The 17135-nt window shown below is 46.3% G+C and overlaps 1 protein-coding gene across 2 annotated transcripts in view; it reads left to right on the forward strand.

Annotated features, from left to right (window-relative positions):
* The window catches only part of HK1 (hexokinase 1), a 38915-nt gene that overhangs the window by 12949 nt on the left and 8831 nt on the right, over nt 1-17135 (forward strand). For both annotated transcript variants that reach the window (XM_054831404.1, XM_054831403.1), the window contains exons 4-14: nt 3948-4067; nt 6664-6759; nt 8051-8150; nt 8242-8425; nt 8644-8799; nt 10802-11035; nt 12611-12915; nt 13481-13629; nt 13734-13853; nt 15107-15202; nt 16210-16309. In XM_054831404.1, the coding sequence (XP_054687379.1) occupies nt 3948-4067; nt 6664-6759; nt 8051-8150; nt 8242-8425; nt 8644-8799; nt 10802-11035; nt 12611-12915; nt 13481-13629; nt 13734-13853; nt 15107-15202; nt 16210-16309 (1660 nt within the window). The remainder of the gene's footprint in view (nt 1-3947; nt 4068-6663; nt 6760-8050; nt 8151-8241; nt 8426-8643; nt 8800-10801; nt 11036-12610; nt 12916-13480; nt 13630-13733; nt 13854-15106; nt 15203-16209; nt 16310-17135) is intronic.

The raw sequence follows: 17135 nt of genomic DNA on the forward strand, positions 1-17135 counted from the left end.
TCTAACTGCTGCTGCATTCTTATGCAGTAAGATGGCAATCATGGCTTGTAAGTAGCACGGACATAAGCATTGCTGTGATATCTGAACCCCAGCAATAAAAGACCTTTCTTGTAAAGACTTTTCCTAACATTATTTCTTTGTTATCTGGCCAAAAGGTCATGCAGTGGCTTTCCCATAGAATGGTTTTGGAGGGGAGCTGAGCTGCCTGTTGCTGGTGGAGGCAGGGAAGTTGGGTGGGTGCCCGGAGGCAGGTTTGGAGCTGGGGTCGCTTGTCCATCGAAGGGTGTCAGGAGCTGGAGACCAACAAGCAGCTGCCCGCACACCCAGGGGACAAGTGTCTGTCCTGGGGAGGCAAGGCAGGCTGACTTAAGGTGAGGCTTGATGGACACATGATAAGGATGGTAAGGAGAAGCCAGGAAAGGAGACATCAGGTCTGCATTCTTTCCAGGGCTTTGTCATGTTTACATTTTAATTTTTAAATATCCGAAGGCCATTTGGCTGTCGGGATCCAGCAGCGTGGAGCTCAGACTGGTAGGCTTTGTCATGGCTTTTAAACTGAGGGAGAGGTGAGCAAGGCTTCTGCTGACCCTGAGGGGACGGTCGCTCCCGGTATTTAAGTACCAGGAAAAGAGGAGGAGAACTGGAAGCATCATCAGAATTACATCCGGGTTTGAAGTCGTCTCATGACAATATCCAACCACGACTAAAATGCTTGCTGTGAGACTTCACAGGGGAGCATGGCAGATGCCTGGGAGGTGCACAGGCAGGTGATGATTTGGTTCTTAATGACTGATGCGTACGGTTGAGGTTCTCTGGAATCTCTGAGCCAGATTAGTGGAATACTTGGACTGAGCTGACTGCGCAGGGTAGTTTACTAATATGTTTTTCAGCAAGCTGTGTCATTAACCTCCGTGAATTATACTCCTGAAGCCTAATACATAATCAGCTTATTGAAGGGATTGCGATTTATGGTTTCATGCCTCACTAGCATGGTTCGTTTTGATATTTTCTGCTTCATTGCATTCAAACTTCTATTTTTGCCCATCTGTCAGGCATGGGCTGACAGCTTTGGCAGTCGGAGACAGTTCCCTGTCAAAAGTCAAGGGCAAAACTCTCGTTGACTTCAGCAGTGTAACAGCAGGTCTAAAATTTGTAAGAAGCCTGTCTTCCTTGTCAACTCAGCAAATGAGAGCGTGCCTGAGGCTTGATTTTGGTGTTGCTTTTTGCATTCTGCCGCCACTGGAGGTAGGTGATGGATTTGTGGCTCTTCTCCCAATCTGAAGCTGTGGTTTCCTTGGTCCTTAAGTCTTCCCCATTCAGGGGCTTGAGCTTGAGCTCAGGTCTTCAGCTGCTTGCCAAAGTCTGGTGGCTGCCAGCCAAATGCATCCTTGTGGAGACTTCTTGGAGCCCAACCTGAGCAGGCAACTTCACGGCCAGAGGAAGTAATGAAGCCTGATATCATATTGCTCAGCGTCTCGTGGTTGTATCGCTTCAGGTCTATAAAGGTGTAAAATCTGATTGACCCTAGCATTCCCTCTGTCCGTCTCTTTGACTTTTGCTAAAAAATTTGGCTCATGCTTCCCTACCGCACATCTGTGGGTGGCTGGAAATTTGGATTTTTCCTCAATCCGCCCGCCCTACTCTAATGAAATCCAGAGGAACTCTGTAACGTTGCCTCTACTGTCCTGTCAGGGTTACTTGGCTTTCGTAAGGTTTGGACGTTAATATAGGCATGGGCGCATACAGATGCTTCCTTGAGTCTCCTTAGGAAAAATCTTACGACTCTCAATGGTAGCAAAATTAATAAATGCCTCTCTCTTTCTTTTCTCCTTTCGAGCAATGCCTTCCCTCTGTGCTTTATTAAAAACAGTAGCACAGCCAGCCCTTGCATTCCTGACTAGACACTGCTACTGTAGCATCAAGAATGTGGCTAATAGTTAACCGCATTTGCCCGAGCAGGCATGAGTTATGCTCGTGTGCCCCGCTACCAGCCCAGAGCCCTAATGACTCACGGTGCATTGCTTGCAGCAAGCGCGTGTGCTAACTCACGGAGGCGAGCTTCGGCAGGTTGTGCCGGGACTGCACGGGCAAATGCCGGCAGATGCATGGACTTCCCGGAGTGCTTTGGGAATGCCCAGGGATCTTTTTGTAGTTGGACTTACAAAGCAGGTCCTGTTTCTTCTCTCTGCGGTTGTGGTTCATTGCATGAGAGGGATTTTTGTAGTGACACCCACAGTCAATATATCTGCTTCCTGCTCTCTGAATTCCTGAGGGGTTTGAGGTTGGCCCCTGGTTGTTTGTAATCCCAGGAGCAGCTGAAAGTTTAGTAGGATTGAGTATTTAGCAAGATACTTTCAGATGGAAAGCATAATAAAAACATATGCTCCTGTTATTTCTGTGTTTCTCCTGGAGAAGTTGCCATATTTTATTACATAACTATAGTTCTTCTTTTCATAACTCCTTTTCCTCTCTCCCTCGTCTGGAAAATAGTCTTACAGAAGTGGAGCAGCATACATTGCTTTCCCATGCTGTTTCTCTGTGTGTGCTCAGTTGAAATGTCCTCGGTTTGCCCAGGACCATGAATGGCAATGTTTTCCTTGGGAAACTACTGTACTTCTCTTTAATCAAATCTGACTTCATTTTAGGAATGGGGTTTAGATGCTCTGTTAAAATGTAACGTTACATTTCTTGACCTGCTTCAAACGGCAAAATATTCCTCTTCATTTTTTGTAATTGCTGCAGCCTGTCTCTAGTGCTTTCCCATCTCTCTGAGACTCTATAAATTGTTCTTAATAAAGCTGCGCAGGCTAATTGCAACCAACAGATATCTTTTTGTACTCCCTCCCAATTATCCCCAATCTTCTGGGCAGTTTTCCTGGCCTCATCCTGCCAACGCTGCGGATAGGGTTGGATTGTTTTTTTGTTTTTTTTTTTCAGGGAGTTAAAATGTGAAGCACAGTTATCTTCTGGGGCAGGTGGTGACTTGTCAATAGTTTGACATCCATTTGTGGTACGGATCAGTTCAAGGCATGTCTGGCTCTTTGGTACTGGTAGATGCAAATGTGTATTTTTGTTGCTTCAATTGCTAGGGCTTGATTTCAGCTTTGTGTGTTGCAATCTACCTGGGGGGCTTTCCAAACAGTTTGGTGTGAGAGACATCCCTCGCCTTCGTGCCCACGCACTCCCTGGCATGCCCGGCTCCTGGCCTGGCTGCAGGGACACGTAGTGCTGTTGTCACAGGGTGCTACTGAGGGGCCATCGAGGTGTCTGGGTGGGAATTGGTACCCCCGAGCCTGGTGCAGCCTGCCTGCATGGTTCAGCATTTTAAAAAAATGCAGAAAATGTTCCCATTTTGGGTTGTTTCTCAGAGCATGTAAAATATTTAGATGAATCCCCTGGGTTTTCTTTTTGTTTGTTTGTTGTGTGCTTTAGGAATACATTTGAGAGATGATGTCCTTTTGGGTGGCTCCTGCAAAGTGCTGAGTTCTCTGGTCTCAGCAATGCTTGAGTGAAGCGGATGTTATCTTCTCTGCATCACTGTAAAAGTGCTCAGCCCCCTGTGAGACTGGATCCCAAATGTTCTTTTGGGATGCTTCTTACTGTTACCAAAAGGTTAAAAGAACATTTTTGTTCTCGTCAAGTGGAAGGGTTATGGCAGGCCCCCCTTGTTTCAGGAAAAGCGTTTTTGTATGGGTGTAAAGGATGCTATGCAGAATTAAGTCCATAAAAGGACAATGTATTTCATAATTTATTAATTATTAAGGTGTTAATATACACTGCCTGAGAGTATTTTCATAGCTATGTCATTTATATATCCTTAAAAATTTGGAGCAGATATTTTCCCCTTTCCCCTCACCCAGTACAGTTTTCATATGGAGTTTGAAATATTTTCTCCCTGAAGCTGTATCTCTACTCATGGTGGTTTTATACTTTTCATTTTCTTACAGCTTTTTGATCATGTTGCTGAATGTCTGGGAGACTTTATGGAGAAACAACAAATCAAAGACAAGAAATTACCAGTTGGGTTTACGTTTTCTTTCCCGTGTCGACAATCCAAGCTAGATGAGGTAAGAAGATTTCACAATTTTCTTAATACGCAGAAGAGCTACCATGTTATTAAAACACTGCTATGAAAGCAGTATCCCAGACAGGTCTCATTTTCAGGATAAATGAGTTATAATTCACTGTCAGACTTCATGTTTGTGTTTATGTTTCTGTCTGAAAGAGCTGGTTAACAGATGACGAAGAGGCATCTAATGTTTTCTACTGCCTCTGCGTGAGTTCCTCAGTATTGCGAGCTCCACAGTATTATGGTTTACCGTGTAAACACGGCAGCAGGTTTTCCTGCCTCCTGTGCAGCTGTTTTCACCTCTCCATGGGGTGTAACTGGGAAGGACCCAGCCCAGCAGCGTTTGCCCAGATTCTGCTGAACTTCACAAGTGCACGCACCAATCCAGATCAGGGTCTGCCTCCTGAGCAGCAGTGCTGAGCCGTGCTATGGGCTGGGTGCTCAGCACTGAGGGCAATCGGGCAGGCCACCTGGAAGCAACGTGCTTTAAAAGGGATGGAAATAACCAGTGTTGTATGAAGTCACTGATGAGGTTCCCATGACAAGGATGCTACAATATTTTCCTTCGTTGGCTCATTATATCACAAATGACTTGGCAGCCTCCTGGTACAGCATTGCCATGGCAAGGTCTAGCAAATTAATGCGGGAAAGTTAAATCCGCACAAAACGCGAAGAGGTTGCGCTGTTAAAGCACAACCTGCTTTTCTAGGTTGCGTGTCTCTAGGCACGACTCACCAGATGTTGGTGCTGAGGAGGGTCAGGTGAGGCACGATTTTTATTACATTTCATACTTCTTGAGTGATGCTGAGAGCTGAAACCAAGGGTGCTTACTAAATCAGGGGCTGAATGTAGTTGAGAACAGAGAGCTGCCTTTTCCGGCATCAGTTCAGAAAAGATGAGTTGATTTTTGGTGCAGGTCTCCAATCTGGCCGTGATGCATAGTAAGGCTCAGGCTACTGACCGCAGCAGAGTCGTGCTGGGGATGTGGTTGTGAAGTTGTGAGTTGCCTGTGGAGACTTGGAGGTGAGCAGTGGCAGAGTGGAGGAGGATAGTAAGAGACAAGGGAGGGTGTCTCTTAATAAAAAAATTAAAAAAATAAAACTCTCTTTCTGAGAATTTTTGTGTTACTTTGGGCATTTGAAAAATACGTTTTTCTGGATTCTGTGGGCCAGATTTGTTCCTGGATTGCTGCTTCTGTGAGGCTGTGCTTGCCTGGGTGCTGGTTTCTTGTGCTTGGTGAGCAGGAGGAGGCAGGGTGGTCCCTGGTTTCTCCAAGGGTGACAAGGTGGCACTGCATGGTTGGGCCCTGCTCAACCCTGCTACACTCCAAGGGCTCCTCCCTGCTGCCAAGGCTTTGCTGGTGAAGCCAAAAATCCTTCCAGCACAGCGGGCCGATCACACTGAGAGGAGCTGCTCTTTGCCAGTATGGTTTGACCGGTTTCCTGAATGATAAAAGTTAATGTGGAACAAGCGGCCCTTTTGCCCATTAACGCTGTGCCTGTAGGGTGGGCTTTGCCCCTGGTTTCCTTGCGCAGCAGCACGGGGCTTTGCTGGTTTCTAAATGATGCTAACGAGGGCAGCACAGTGGCAAAACTTATGCAAACTTGAGTTTGTGATTTAGTGTAGGAGAATACCTCCTGGCCTGGAAAGAGCTGCCCTGGCCCCTCTGTCCCCTGTTGGGGGGGTGAACATGCACAAGATATGTGGCTGATTTTTAAGCTGACACCTGGGCAATGGCTGCTTGTGCCTATAGGCGTCAGCTTTTCTGGTTGTTGGCTTCTTGGACTCCTGCTGTGATAGATGTGAATATTGTGGTGGGTACGAAAAGCTGAGCCGATTTGAGTCGTCTTTCCTGTTGTCAATGCTCTTTGCTTTCCATTGTCAATGCTCTTTGCTTTCTTTTATTATTATTTACTTATACATTGAATGCTCTGAATCGGCTAGGCATTATCTAAATAGAAAAAAAATCAGATGTAGTCATTACCTTGGGGGTTTTGCAGACTCTTTATGACAGTTTGCAAGCAAGGAATTCAATACCAGGATTTCTGTTTTGATGCATGCTGTAAGTCGGGGACATACATTGTGACATTTCCAGTATTTCCATTTGCCTCAACCCATAAACATGATCCCACAGTGAAACAAGCCCAGACAACTGGGACTCCAGGCAGCAAATGTGCAGCAGTCTGATCCCCGCTGCAGCAGAGTCCTGGACGTACAAACATCACATCCCTTCTCTTTAGCGAGTCCTGCGCAGTCAGCTTTTTCTGAAAGCAGTCAATTTCCATGGCCCAAAAGGATTAAATGGTTTTCCAAGAAAAACTGTCGAGGAGTAACAGGGAGAAGAATGGGCTGAAAATACAAAATGCAAACAAACCATTTTCTAGCAAGGGAGGGGAAAACAATTTCCCATCTTTCAACTTACTGTAATGAGAATCAAAGACCACCAGTTATCTCAGGTTGGGTTGTTAGGTCATATAAGAAAAGAGACCTGAAGATGCATTTGAAGTATAAAATCTTGTTTTTAAGGGGAAAAAAAAAATCAACTTGTGTCTTATGGTGGCATCCTGTTGAATATTGCTCTTTTGTTTTATCAGGGCATTCTGATAACCTGGACAAAGCGCTTCAAAGCAAGTGGCGTGGAGGGAGCAGACGTCGTGAGGCTGCTTAACAGGGCCATCAAGAAACGTGGGGTAAATTGTACTTCATTCTTTTTTTAACTCTGTATCACAGCAAACTGATGTTTCTTTGTCAGGGCCCACCCTTCATTTCGCTGACTTGAGCGTGTGATCAGTGATGGTGCAGCTCTCCTTTCTTGCATGAAGATGTGCGGTTTTGCCGTTGGCTGGGAAAACAGAGCCACGTCAGAGTTGCTATGTGGAAGCTGTGATTTTCCTCATAGCCCGAAACTGAGTTACTGTGTTGTGGTTTGTCACTGGCAACCTTCAGCAATTTTATCACTCTCCCAAAAAAAACCTGAGAAAGTGCTGTATGTCAGTGCTGCAGCTTTTCAGCAATACCGACACGTCCCATTCCTGAGAACCTGCGTCTCATGGTCTGGACTCAGCTGAGTTGTGCAGCTGCCTTGCTTGGGAGCAGGAGAGGAGCAGAGTAGAAGAGAAGAGGGATTTCAGGGTCAGTGGGCTGTGTTGCTCCCTGCAGTTTCTCATTGCTGATTTTATGGAGGGTGAAGGTGACCAGGTTGCTGATTTAAACAAATAAAAAGGCACTGAGCGTGAGATGGAATGAATTTGGGTTTGTGCAATGCTTGCAGCCAGGTGATATGTTGATTACTCAGCATCCAAGTTCATTGGGAACTGGGCAATACTTGCTCTATTTGGGCAGTTGTGGACTCTTAAGCAAACCTGAGTTTTACTGTTACCGAACAACATTACTGTAGTTAGTTACTATCATCAGGTTTGGTATCAGGTAGAATAACACCCTGAAGAAGCTGGGAGGGAATGAGTGCATGTCATTTCAATAGCTTATTTAATTGCATTATTTGCTTATATTTTTGTATTAAAATCTTCGCTTGAAATAAAACTCCTGGATATTTTAAGTGAATTCTATGAGAAATATGTAACTTGGGAATATTTTCTAGATTGACTCCCCGAGCAACTGTATCAAATTACTCCATGATGATTAACTGCAGAGTTCCTTCCTCCCTCCCTTGTGTATAGCTCTTTCCTTTCTTGCCTAAGGGTGCTTATGTGAGAGCAAGTCTTTGCTCTCTAGAATTGTGCTACTGCTGTTTTATTGTTTGCCTGGTGCATTAGTCTGTTCTCATTGTCTTCTTGGGTACGTGGGATAGGGAACTGGCAGACTGAACAGGTGACATTTAAAAAGATGAGCTGTGGTATTCAGACAAATTGTTCATCTCCTGTTCCGTGTGAAATTAGTTGATATAAGCAAACCAGTGATAAACACAAGCAACGTTTTCCAGAGAAGCCATATGGTCCCAGTAATGTTTTGTTCCTCCATCAGGACTACGATGCAGATATCATGGCTGTTGTGAATGACACCGTCGGGACTATGATGACCTGTGGTTTTGATGACCAGCGTTGCGAAGTTGGCTTGATCATTGGTAACGCACATTGCTGCTGCAGCATGCACATGGCTTTTCTCCCTTTGCCTCGCCTGTTTGGTTAGCACCTTCTGATGTCCTTTCCCTAAAGGCACTGGCACCAACGCCTGTTACATGGAGGAGATGCGGCACATCGACCTGGTGGAAGGGGATGAGGGCAGGATGTGCATTAACACGGAGTGGGGTGCCTTTGGAGATGATGGCTCGCTAGAAGATATCAGAACCGAGTTTGATCGAGAGATCGACCGTGGATCCCTTAATCCTGGGAAGCAGCTGTGAGTGAGGCAGTTATTTGTGAGCTTTGCTTCTTTTGCTTTCCATGCTGTGCTCCCTTTTCCACTTGTGTTAGGAGTTCAGCAGTTGAAGAAAGCTCAGCTTTGCCCGTGGTGAGGAAAACTGCAGGCTGGGCCGGGCGGTATGGTGGCACAGCTGGGCCCTGCCTCCCGGTGTTGCCCGTGGACCGGTGGGTGACTGCTGCTGTCCTCTTCTGCAGGTTTGAGAAGATGGTCAGCGGGCTGTACATGGGGGAGCTGGTGAGGCTCATCCTGGTGAAGATGGCCAAGGAAGGGCTGCTCTTTGAGGGGAGAATCACCCCTGAGCTTCTCACCAAAGGGAAGTTTGAGACGAAGCACGTTTCTGCCATAGAAAAGTGAGTACCTCTCCTGTCTCCCCCTTTGGGGTTCACAGTGACGCTGAATGTTAATTTTCCAGCATCTCTTTTTGCTTTGTGGGGAGATGTGCTGCACGGGGGATGGCTGCCATCCTACAGCACAGGTGCAGAGTAGAGACCCCCAGCAGACAACCTGTGCCCTTTTCCCTGAGATTTCTTCCTTTTTTTGTGTTGTGAGGAACTGTGAAAGCCAGCCAATCTGTGCAGCTACAGGGTATGTGCTGTGCTACCTCTCAGCCTTCTCGCAAAAACTCAGAAGTTGCTACCCTGCAGCTAAACACGGCAGTGCACTGGCTTTGTGCCTCCTTCCAAATACTTGTGTTGCTCCTTGCTGTATCCACGGGATCGCTGGGCAGAAAGAAAACAAGCGTGACAAGGCAGAGCATTCAGTCTCGTAGGCAGTGCTGGGTGCTACATGGCGACCTCTGAGCTATGCACCAGTTGGTTTCTTACGGTGTCATCACCCCTTTGGTCAGTACTTACTGGCTCTTCCCCCCCCGTGGTTTTAAAATTCACATCACTAGGATAGTTTGTACTGCAGTCATTGGGCTGGCTTTTCTTTTTGAAATGCTTCTGATTTCGGTGCACATGTATAGAGGTACTGTTGATTGAAGTGCAACGCTGAGGGAACAGCCAGTAACTTCTACAATGCCTGTTGCCGCCTGCCCCATTTTACTCCTACCCCGTCTTACCTGAACGGTTTTCCATTAAATGTGTGTGTCCATTCCTCTTAACCACAGAGGTCCATGTGGAGCCAGTGTAATGTTGAACGAACAATGAGAAAAATGCAGTTATTGAGAAATTCCGTTACTAAGAGCAAAATTTGCCCTGGAATTCCACCTCACTCTCTAAAGGGCACTTTGGTTATAAGTAGGGGGTACGTCCCTGTGCAGCTTCAAATTTCTAGCTGATGCTACCAAGATGCAAGGATCCTTAAAAAGATGTATGGAGTGCAGTTAGTAGTGGCAAGATATACTCCTTGTTTTTTTGTCTGGGAAATGACCAAGGTGGACGTGGGTAAGTTTAGCCAGAAACTTTGCTCTCAGGCTGGGTGTAATGTGGGAAAATGCAGTGCAAGAGGCAGAAATTCAGTGAGGTTGTAAAAGTTTGAAAAGAGACCCGTTAGGGTGAAATCACTTAGGCAACCTTCGCTCAGGGTTTTGTTTTTTTACACTGGGCTTAATTTATTGAGACATACAAGCAAGTGAGCATGGGATTAGGTGTATGCTCAGGCCTGTGTTGAATTGTGGGGCTGGTGCTTCCAGCTCCAGTGAGGAGAAGCTGTTTGAAGTCTAAAGCATCAGCGTGATGAAAAAGCATTCAATTCCTTCAGGTCTGTAAAAGTGCTTGGAAGTCACTAACTTTCTTGGGGGTGCACTGAAGGAGCTGTCAAGGGGTTGCTGCTCTGCTTTGGATCCAGTTGGACCAACAGCAGCCTGAGCTACGTGCTGTGCTCCCGGGGGACGCCTTGGCTCCGCAGAACGGGGCTGGTCCCGGTCCCGTGCTTCGTGCTTTTGCTTTCAAAGTATAGGAAGCTCACTCTGTACGAGACTTGATCTGACCATCTGGCACAACGAAAATGCGGTCTGTGTTGGAGAGGTTATTGTTCGACAGGTTTCCAGTGACATGACGTACTTGTTGCCTTGTGGGAAATGAACTTGGAGGAGGGCAGGCTCTTGGGGACCGTGTGGGAGTAATCCTGCCCATAGGGTGGCTGCTATAGTACCTGGAATTGCATGTTTTATAGGTGGCATGTTTGCACCAGGTTTTAATTGAAAGTTGATTCTATCCATGAATGAATGCATATTTAGAGCATTTTATTTTAAGCCTCATGGAGCTTCCCAGTCCAGATATCTAAGAAATTTTCTTTCTAGCCCCTTTCTCAAACCCCAGGCAGGGACACCCATGGTTGGATGCGCCTCTGTCCTGCATTTTGTAGCTCCCCCACTAAGGGGTACCCTTTACTACTCTCTCTTTGTAGGAGCAAAGAAGGTTTGAACAAAGCCAAAGAAATTTTAACCCGCCTGGGGGTGGAGCCATCCCATGAGGACTGCATCGCCGTCCAGCACGTCTGCACCATCGTGTCCTTCCGCTCAGCCAACCTGGTAGCGTCCACCCTGGGTGCCATCCTCAACCAGCTGCGGGATAACAAGGGGGTCGGCCGCCTCCGGACCACCGTGGGGGTCGATGGCTCCCTCTACAAGATGCATCCGCAGTGAGTCCCTCCGCTCTTGCCGTTAACACTCTTCACCTGCTGTGGCCTCTGCTTTGCGAAAGGTCAAGCATTGTAACCCCAAGATGACAGCCAAGCATGCAGTTTGGGTGGGAGACAAAGGCACCCAAAACATGTGCGTGGGGTTTGGTCTGAGATGAGGAGCTTACTGGAAAGGAGAGATGTCTTTAACTGAAGAAGTAGGGTGAGATTTTAAAAAACCAACAAAACCACAAAGAAAAGAACCAAAATTGGATACTGCAATATCAGTGAAAGCTATGGTGGTCTGAGTACGTACCTTAAGGGATCTCGATAGACTCTCTCTTGGAAGGAGAGTTTCTTTGTACAAAATATTACTGTGTGCCCATGGATTGGGCTTTGAGGAGACCTGTGTTAATGCACTTTGATCTCCATTTTCAGTTTAAACTCTGTTGTTTTGAAAATGACTGCTGAACTCTAATTTTTTTCAGTCTTTTCTGCTGAAGATATACCTGGAAAACAAGGGGGGAAAAAGGGGCTTACATTTCTGTGGTCTTTTAAAAACTGGCTTAGTCTTGGTTTTCCCCATCTTGAAAGTTACATTTTAAATCAAGCAACTGCTTAGATTTATGTAAAAATTGGAGAGGAAGTTGAGCTCTTTTGCTGTGGGTATACCCAGTCCTGTTAATAGGGTTTGGTGTGAGTCTTAGTGTAAAAATAATCTAAGTGCCCAAGACCCAACGCTGCGGATGTTCATTAGTGGCTGCTGCCCTGTGTGCACTGGGAGAACAGCACCTGCGAAAGAGTTTCCAAGTTCAGAAAAAAAGAAATGGAAGAAATAGGCAGTGTTTAGCTATGGTTGATGCACACATGATAAAAGGCTTTTATTTAGTAAATAGTAACAGGTGATAACAAATCTCAGTTTCCAGTCCCAGCTGTAGGATTTAGTTCTGGGTACTGAAGAGGAGCAGAAGACAAGTGCACAGGACATACCTTGGCATTGGAGCTGTCTGGAAGGGCTGGGTGTTGTTTATGGTGAAACTTTGGAAAGGATAAAAATGTTTAACGTTTCCTTTCTCAGTTTCCCATTATTTTGCTGAAAAAAAGATTTTCCTTAGTTAAAGAAAAACATAAGATTTTAGCAAACAAAAAAATTTCAGAATAGCATTCTTGGAATAGTTTTTTCAGATGGGCAAGTTCAGGATGTGTTAAGATAACATACAGGGGCAATTTTTGTTTCTGAACTGTTTCCCCACATGATGTAAATCAGTGAGTTGAGGACAGCTGCTGAACCCAGGAGAGGAGATCGGAGCAGCATTGGAGTCTGGAGGTTTCTCCCACCTAGGGTTGCGTTCAGGGCATGAGACTGATGCTCCATTCTGCTTTTTGCTAGCTTTTCTCAGGTATTCAAGAGGAAGGAGGCTGTAGGGAAGAACTACATTTCCCCTGGCAGTTTTCCTACTTGGGAGGCTGTAGCTAGCTCGGGCACGGTGAGGCTCCTTGGACCCCTGATGGTCAGTCTATGTCAGCAGCATAGATTTTGGGGGCCACGGAGGGAAGGACCTCAGACAGCGGGCTTGCAGCCTCTCCTCCCCGCAGGTACGCCCGGCGCTTGCACAAAACCACCCGTCGCTTGGTGCCTGACTCGGAAGTGCGGTTCCTGCTGTCGGAGAGTGGCAGTGGGAAGGGAGCAGCGATGGTGACGGCGGTGGCGTACCGGCTGTCAGAACAGCACCGACTCATTGATGAGACGCTGGCCGAGTTCAAGCTCACCCATGAGCAGCTGCTGCAGGTGAAGAAGAGGATGAGGGCAGAGATGGAAGCAGGGCTGAAGAAGAAGACTCATGAGACTGCCAAAGTGAAAATGCTTCCTACCTTCGTCCGCAGCACACCAGATGGGACAGGTAGAGGCATGCCCTCGCTGGTGTGAGGGCACCGGCTTGGCTGCACGGCACCCAAAATGGGCTCCCAGCGTTGGGGATTGGGTTTGGCAGAGGGTGAGCAGATCTGGTGCAATGAAAGAGGAGCGTCCTGAGCTGTGCAAAGGAGGAGATCCCAGCCCCAGGCAGGGCAGCCTGTGCTGCCCTTGTGCTTGTTGCTGGCAGACTGACCCCACATCATTGCCCCCAGGTGCAAGCAAGCCAGGGCCTGGGGGGAGAAAATCACAACAGCGTTCATAACCCAAACCCATCTGCACTCTGTCCACACAACCTGGGCAGTTCTTTGCATTTCAGGGTGGCTGGCCAAATTTCTGCTTTCTCTCAGGAACAGTTGTGTAGGTCCTCTTTCCCTTGTTGGTTTAAAACAAAACAAACCCAAAAACTACAAAAAAGGGGCTAAAATAATCAGAGCAGCATCTAAAATCCTCCTTTGATGAAGATCTTCCCAACTGAATGTTTCTAAGAGATTTTATATCTTTTTAAGATTTTGCTTATGGTTCTTTAAACACACATGCATATTCTTTTACAGAGAATGGAGACTTTCTGGCACTTGACCTTGGAGGGACAAACTTTAGAGTTTTGCTGGTGAAAATCCGCAGCGGTAAGAGGAGAACAGTTGAGATGCACAACAAGATCTATGCCATTCCTATAGAGGTGATGCAGGGAACAGGAGAAGAGGTGAGTTATTTGCGTTTCTCTTTTGCAGCTCCGCTGCTTTTTCAATTCCTTCATAAGAGCGTGTAATATGTACAACTTCAAATGCATGACTTTTCTCTTTAAAGCTGTTTGATCACATTGTTACCTGCATTTCTGACTTCCTGGATTATATGGGCATAAAAGGCGCACGTCTTCCTCTTGGCTTCACGTTTTCCTTCCCTTGCAAGCAGACCAGTCTGGATGCTGTAAGTTCCTTAGTGTCTTTTGAATCTGCCTTTGTGCTTATGCTAGGCCTGATTTCTCTGTCTTCATATCACCTATGTGACACTTACAGGGAGGTTGTTGAAGGGAAGGGTTCATGCTCTGACCCTGACCAGTACAGCTGCTCCTATAAATAGTTCCTTTAAAGGTAGTAATGCAAATGCTGCTCAGCCCATGACTGTGACAGATAAGAGCATTTAAATTTTCCATGGTGGTGATACCCGTTTTTTAAGGTACCATATTTTTTTTAATCACATAAACCTGCTGGACTGTGATACTTCCCAGGTTTTGAGAGCGCTAAGCAGAAGTCCATCCCTGCTGCCAGCTCCTGTTCCCTGGCTGATCTGGTCTCCCCAGGTACGGTGGATGGACCAGGGCCTGCTCGGCTGTGTCACCCTGCGGGTGACAGTGTAGCCTGCAGCGTGTCCCTGTCAGGTGTACCCTTTTTCTCTTCATTTTCACGTTTAACTTCTTCACTGCCACATACTTCCACCCTGTGTAGCTGTTAATAGTTTCCTGTCTACTTAGCACTTTTTTTGAAGACAGACATATTTTCTGTCATGCTTTTTTTTTTTTTTTTTGAGTTTGTTGCATTGCTCTGGAAATCTGGAGACCAAGCATGATTTAGTAGTTCTAGATGCAAATTCCACATATATAAAGAGATACTCCTTTTCACAGAGACTCTTCTCTATAACATCACACTAAAGCATTTGAAATGTCAAATGTACAGAATTACATTTGAGTTTTAGCAATAATAAGATGAATATTCATATATAAGGAAGGGGGAAATAGGCAGTGATGCTAGGAGCAGCATTCAAATGTCCAGCTCTAAAATGCTGTCATCTTGCTGATGATAGGAGGCTTGGTCAAGCCAGGGAGACTTTGGAGTGTGACTGGGAGAGAAGACAAGTTGTTCAGCAAAATGTAACACCTGTGTTGGTGAATACTGGAGAACCTCCTCCTTGAGCAGAGGGCTTCCAAGAGTCCATGTACTCACTGGCCGTAATTATTCACGGCCATTTGCTGGGACTGTGGGGTCAGAGCCGTGGTGTGCGATAAACTGGTGGTCACCTGTGTGAAGTGGTGTGATTTTGTGCTTTTATGGGCTGGGGAGGTGAGCAAATGCAGGGAAGTTATCAAACAGAAATCCGCGATCATCCCTTAGAGGACTGTAGGATTTTGGGGCCAATCTGTAGTGTACCAGGGATACCTGATAACCTATTTTATTTCTTTTTAGGGTATCCTTCTCAATTGGACAAAAGGCTTCAAAGCTACAGACTGCGAGGGAGAAGATGTGGTGTATTTGCTTAGAGAAGGAATTAAAAGAAGAGAGGTGATTTTTCTTTTGGTTTTGTTTTCATTTTCTCCTCCTACTTCTCCCTCCCCTCCAGACTTGACAGACCTCATGTGTCAAGCTGGTTCCCTCTCGCAGGGTTTGTGTGCCTTGAGGAACCGTGCTGTGCCTCCTGTCCTGCACAGAAGGCATTTGCTTTGCAGCAGGTCCAGATACAGCAGCCCTCGACACCGTGTGGCTGTGCTGACTCTGATGCTGGCCTGACCTGATTCGAGCCTGACCACCACGTAGGATGATCTAGGGGGTGTGCTGTGGAAATGGGAGAGTTGAGACACCAAACCAAAATTGCTACTCAAAATGAGCCACACTGGGGATTTTGTTTTGTTGCTCGTTCGGTTTTTTCCCCCCAGAGATGTCTAACTTGCTAAATTTGGCAGAACTTTCAAGGCTTCTTTCAAACCCTGTAGCAATTTTCACTGCATCAGAGCATAGAGAAAGCAGGAGTTTTCAATGTAGTGACTGCAGGAATCCACCTCAGTGCACCCTAAATGAGAGTTTTCCCCCCTCCCAACACTTGTTCTTGAAAAAACCTCAAGCAGCTTAGCTGAATCTTTCTGGGAAGGGATGAAATATAGCCTGAGGAGAGCGTTAATTTAAGCAGAGTTTTATCAGCAAGTGAAAAGAGGATCTTAAAAACCTTTGCTACTGGATTTGCTACTGCACTGCTGTAATATAGAATGGCGATAGCCCTCTACCATGTGCCTGTATACGAGATCTCTACTTAAATATATCTAAGTCAAAGAGAACAGCCATGAATATACTTTCTTCTGAAGACATAGTGTATTGTAAGTAGAGCATGTGAGGAGCCTTAGCTGGTAGATTAAGTTCCTATTTCTACATGTGTAAAATCAGGCTGGTATGTTCAGTTGTTTGTTTCCAGTGTGCTTTGACAGAGTTCCCAATGGTGTACTCCTTTCTTGTCCCCTTTGGTGTGAGGAGTTGCCCCAAACCCAGAGTTCTTACTGTTTTATTTCTCTCTTCTAAAGGAGTTTGACTTGGATGTGGTGGCCGTGGTGAATGATACGGTGGGCACAATGATGACTTGTGCTTATGAAGACCCAAACTGTGAAATCGGACTCATTGTGGGTAAGTGAGAGCTGCTTTTTTATTTGGTATTTTTTTTATTAAGCAGCACATCAACACATCTGTCTGTATTCTCGTGGGAACATCCCCGTGGCTAACTGGAAATACAGCTAGGGTGTCCAGGAGTGAAAGATTTTGAGATTAACAGCTATCCCTTCAACAGCAAGCTGGGTGAAGGAATTAAGAGCAAAATTCAACAGCCAGCTTAGTTCTTTGCACGATCAGTTGAGATAAGCACAGGCTGTAAATGCTGAACAAATCCTGCCTGTTTTAACCGGGAAGGCAATGTGCTGCTTGGGCAGCAAGCAAATGTGGGCTCAGGTAGCCTCACCAGCTCCTGGAGTATCTGTTAGTTTATCCCATAAGAGTTTCCCTGCCAGGGCGTTCAGGTAGTCCACAGCTTCCCTCAAGCATGTGGTGTCTCAGAATAAACTTGTAAAGCACAGCCATGATTCCCGAATGGCATGTGATGGAAAGCTCTGATAGACAGAGTGCAGCGACTGACAGCTCCCTTCCCAGCAGTGAGACAGCTGAAATAATTCCACAAGCGACTGCCACTGCCTTTGCAAATGCCACTCCTGGGGTGCCTGTGGCACAAGGTGGTGTGAATTCCCAAAGCTTTTCCGGAGAAGTGAGTTTTTAGTGGGAGAGAAGGGGACGAGGCACCTTCAAGCTTTAAGAACGCTTTCAGTTGCAAGGTGGCTTATAGGAAAATAAACCGCCACCGATTTCTCCTCCAGACAGTTGGAAAATGTCCAGGATGAGTCAGCACAGTGCAGTGTGGGTAGGAAGCCGTGCCTGCGCAGCTCTGTCGGTGGTGTGTTTTCAG

Source organism: Grus americana, chromosome 7, assembly GCF_028858705.1.
Source record: "Grus americana isolate bGruAme1 chromosome 7, bGruAme1.mat, whole genome shotgun sequence".
NCBI classification, from domain to species: Eukaryota; Metazoa; Chordata; class Aves; order Gruiformes; family Gruidae; genus Grus; species Grus americana.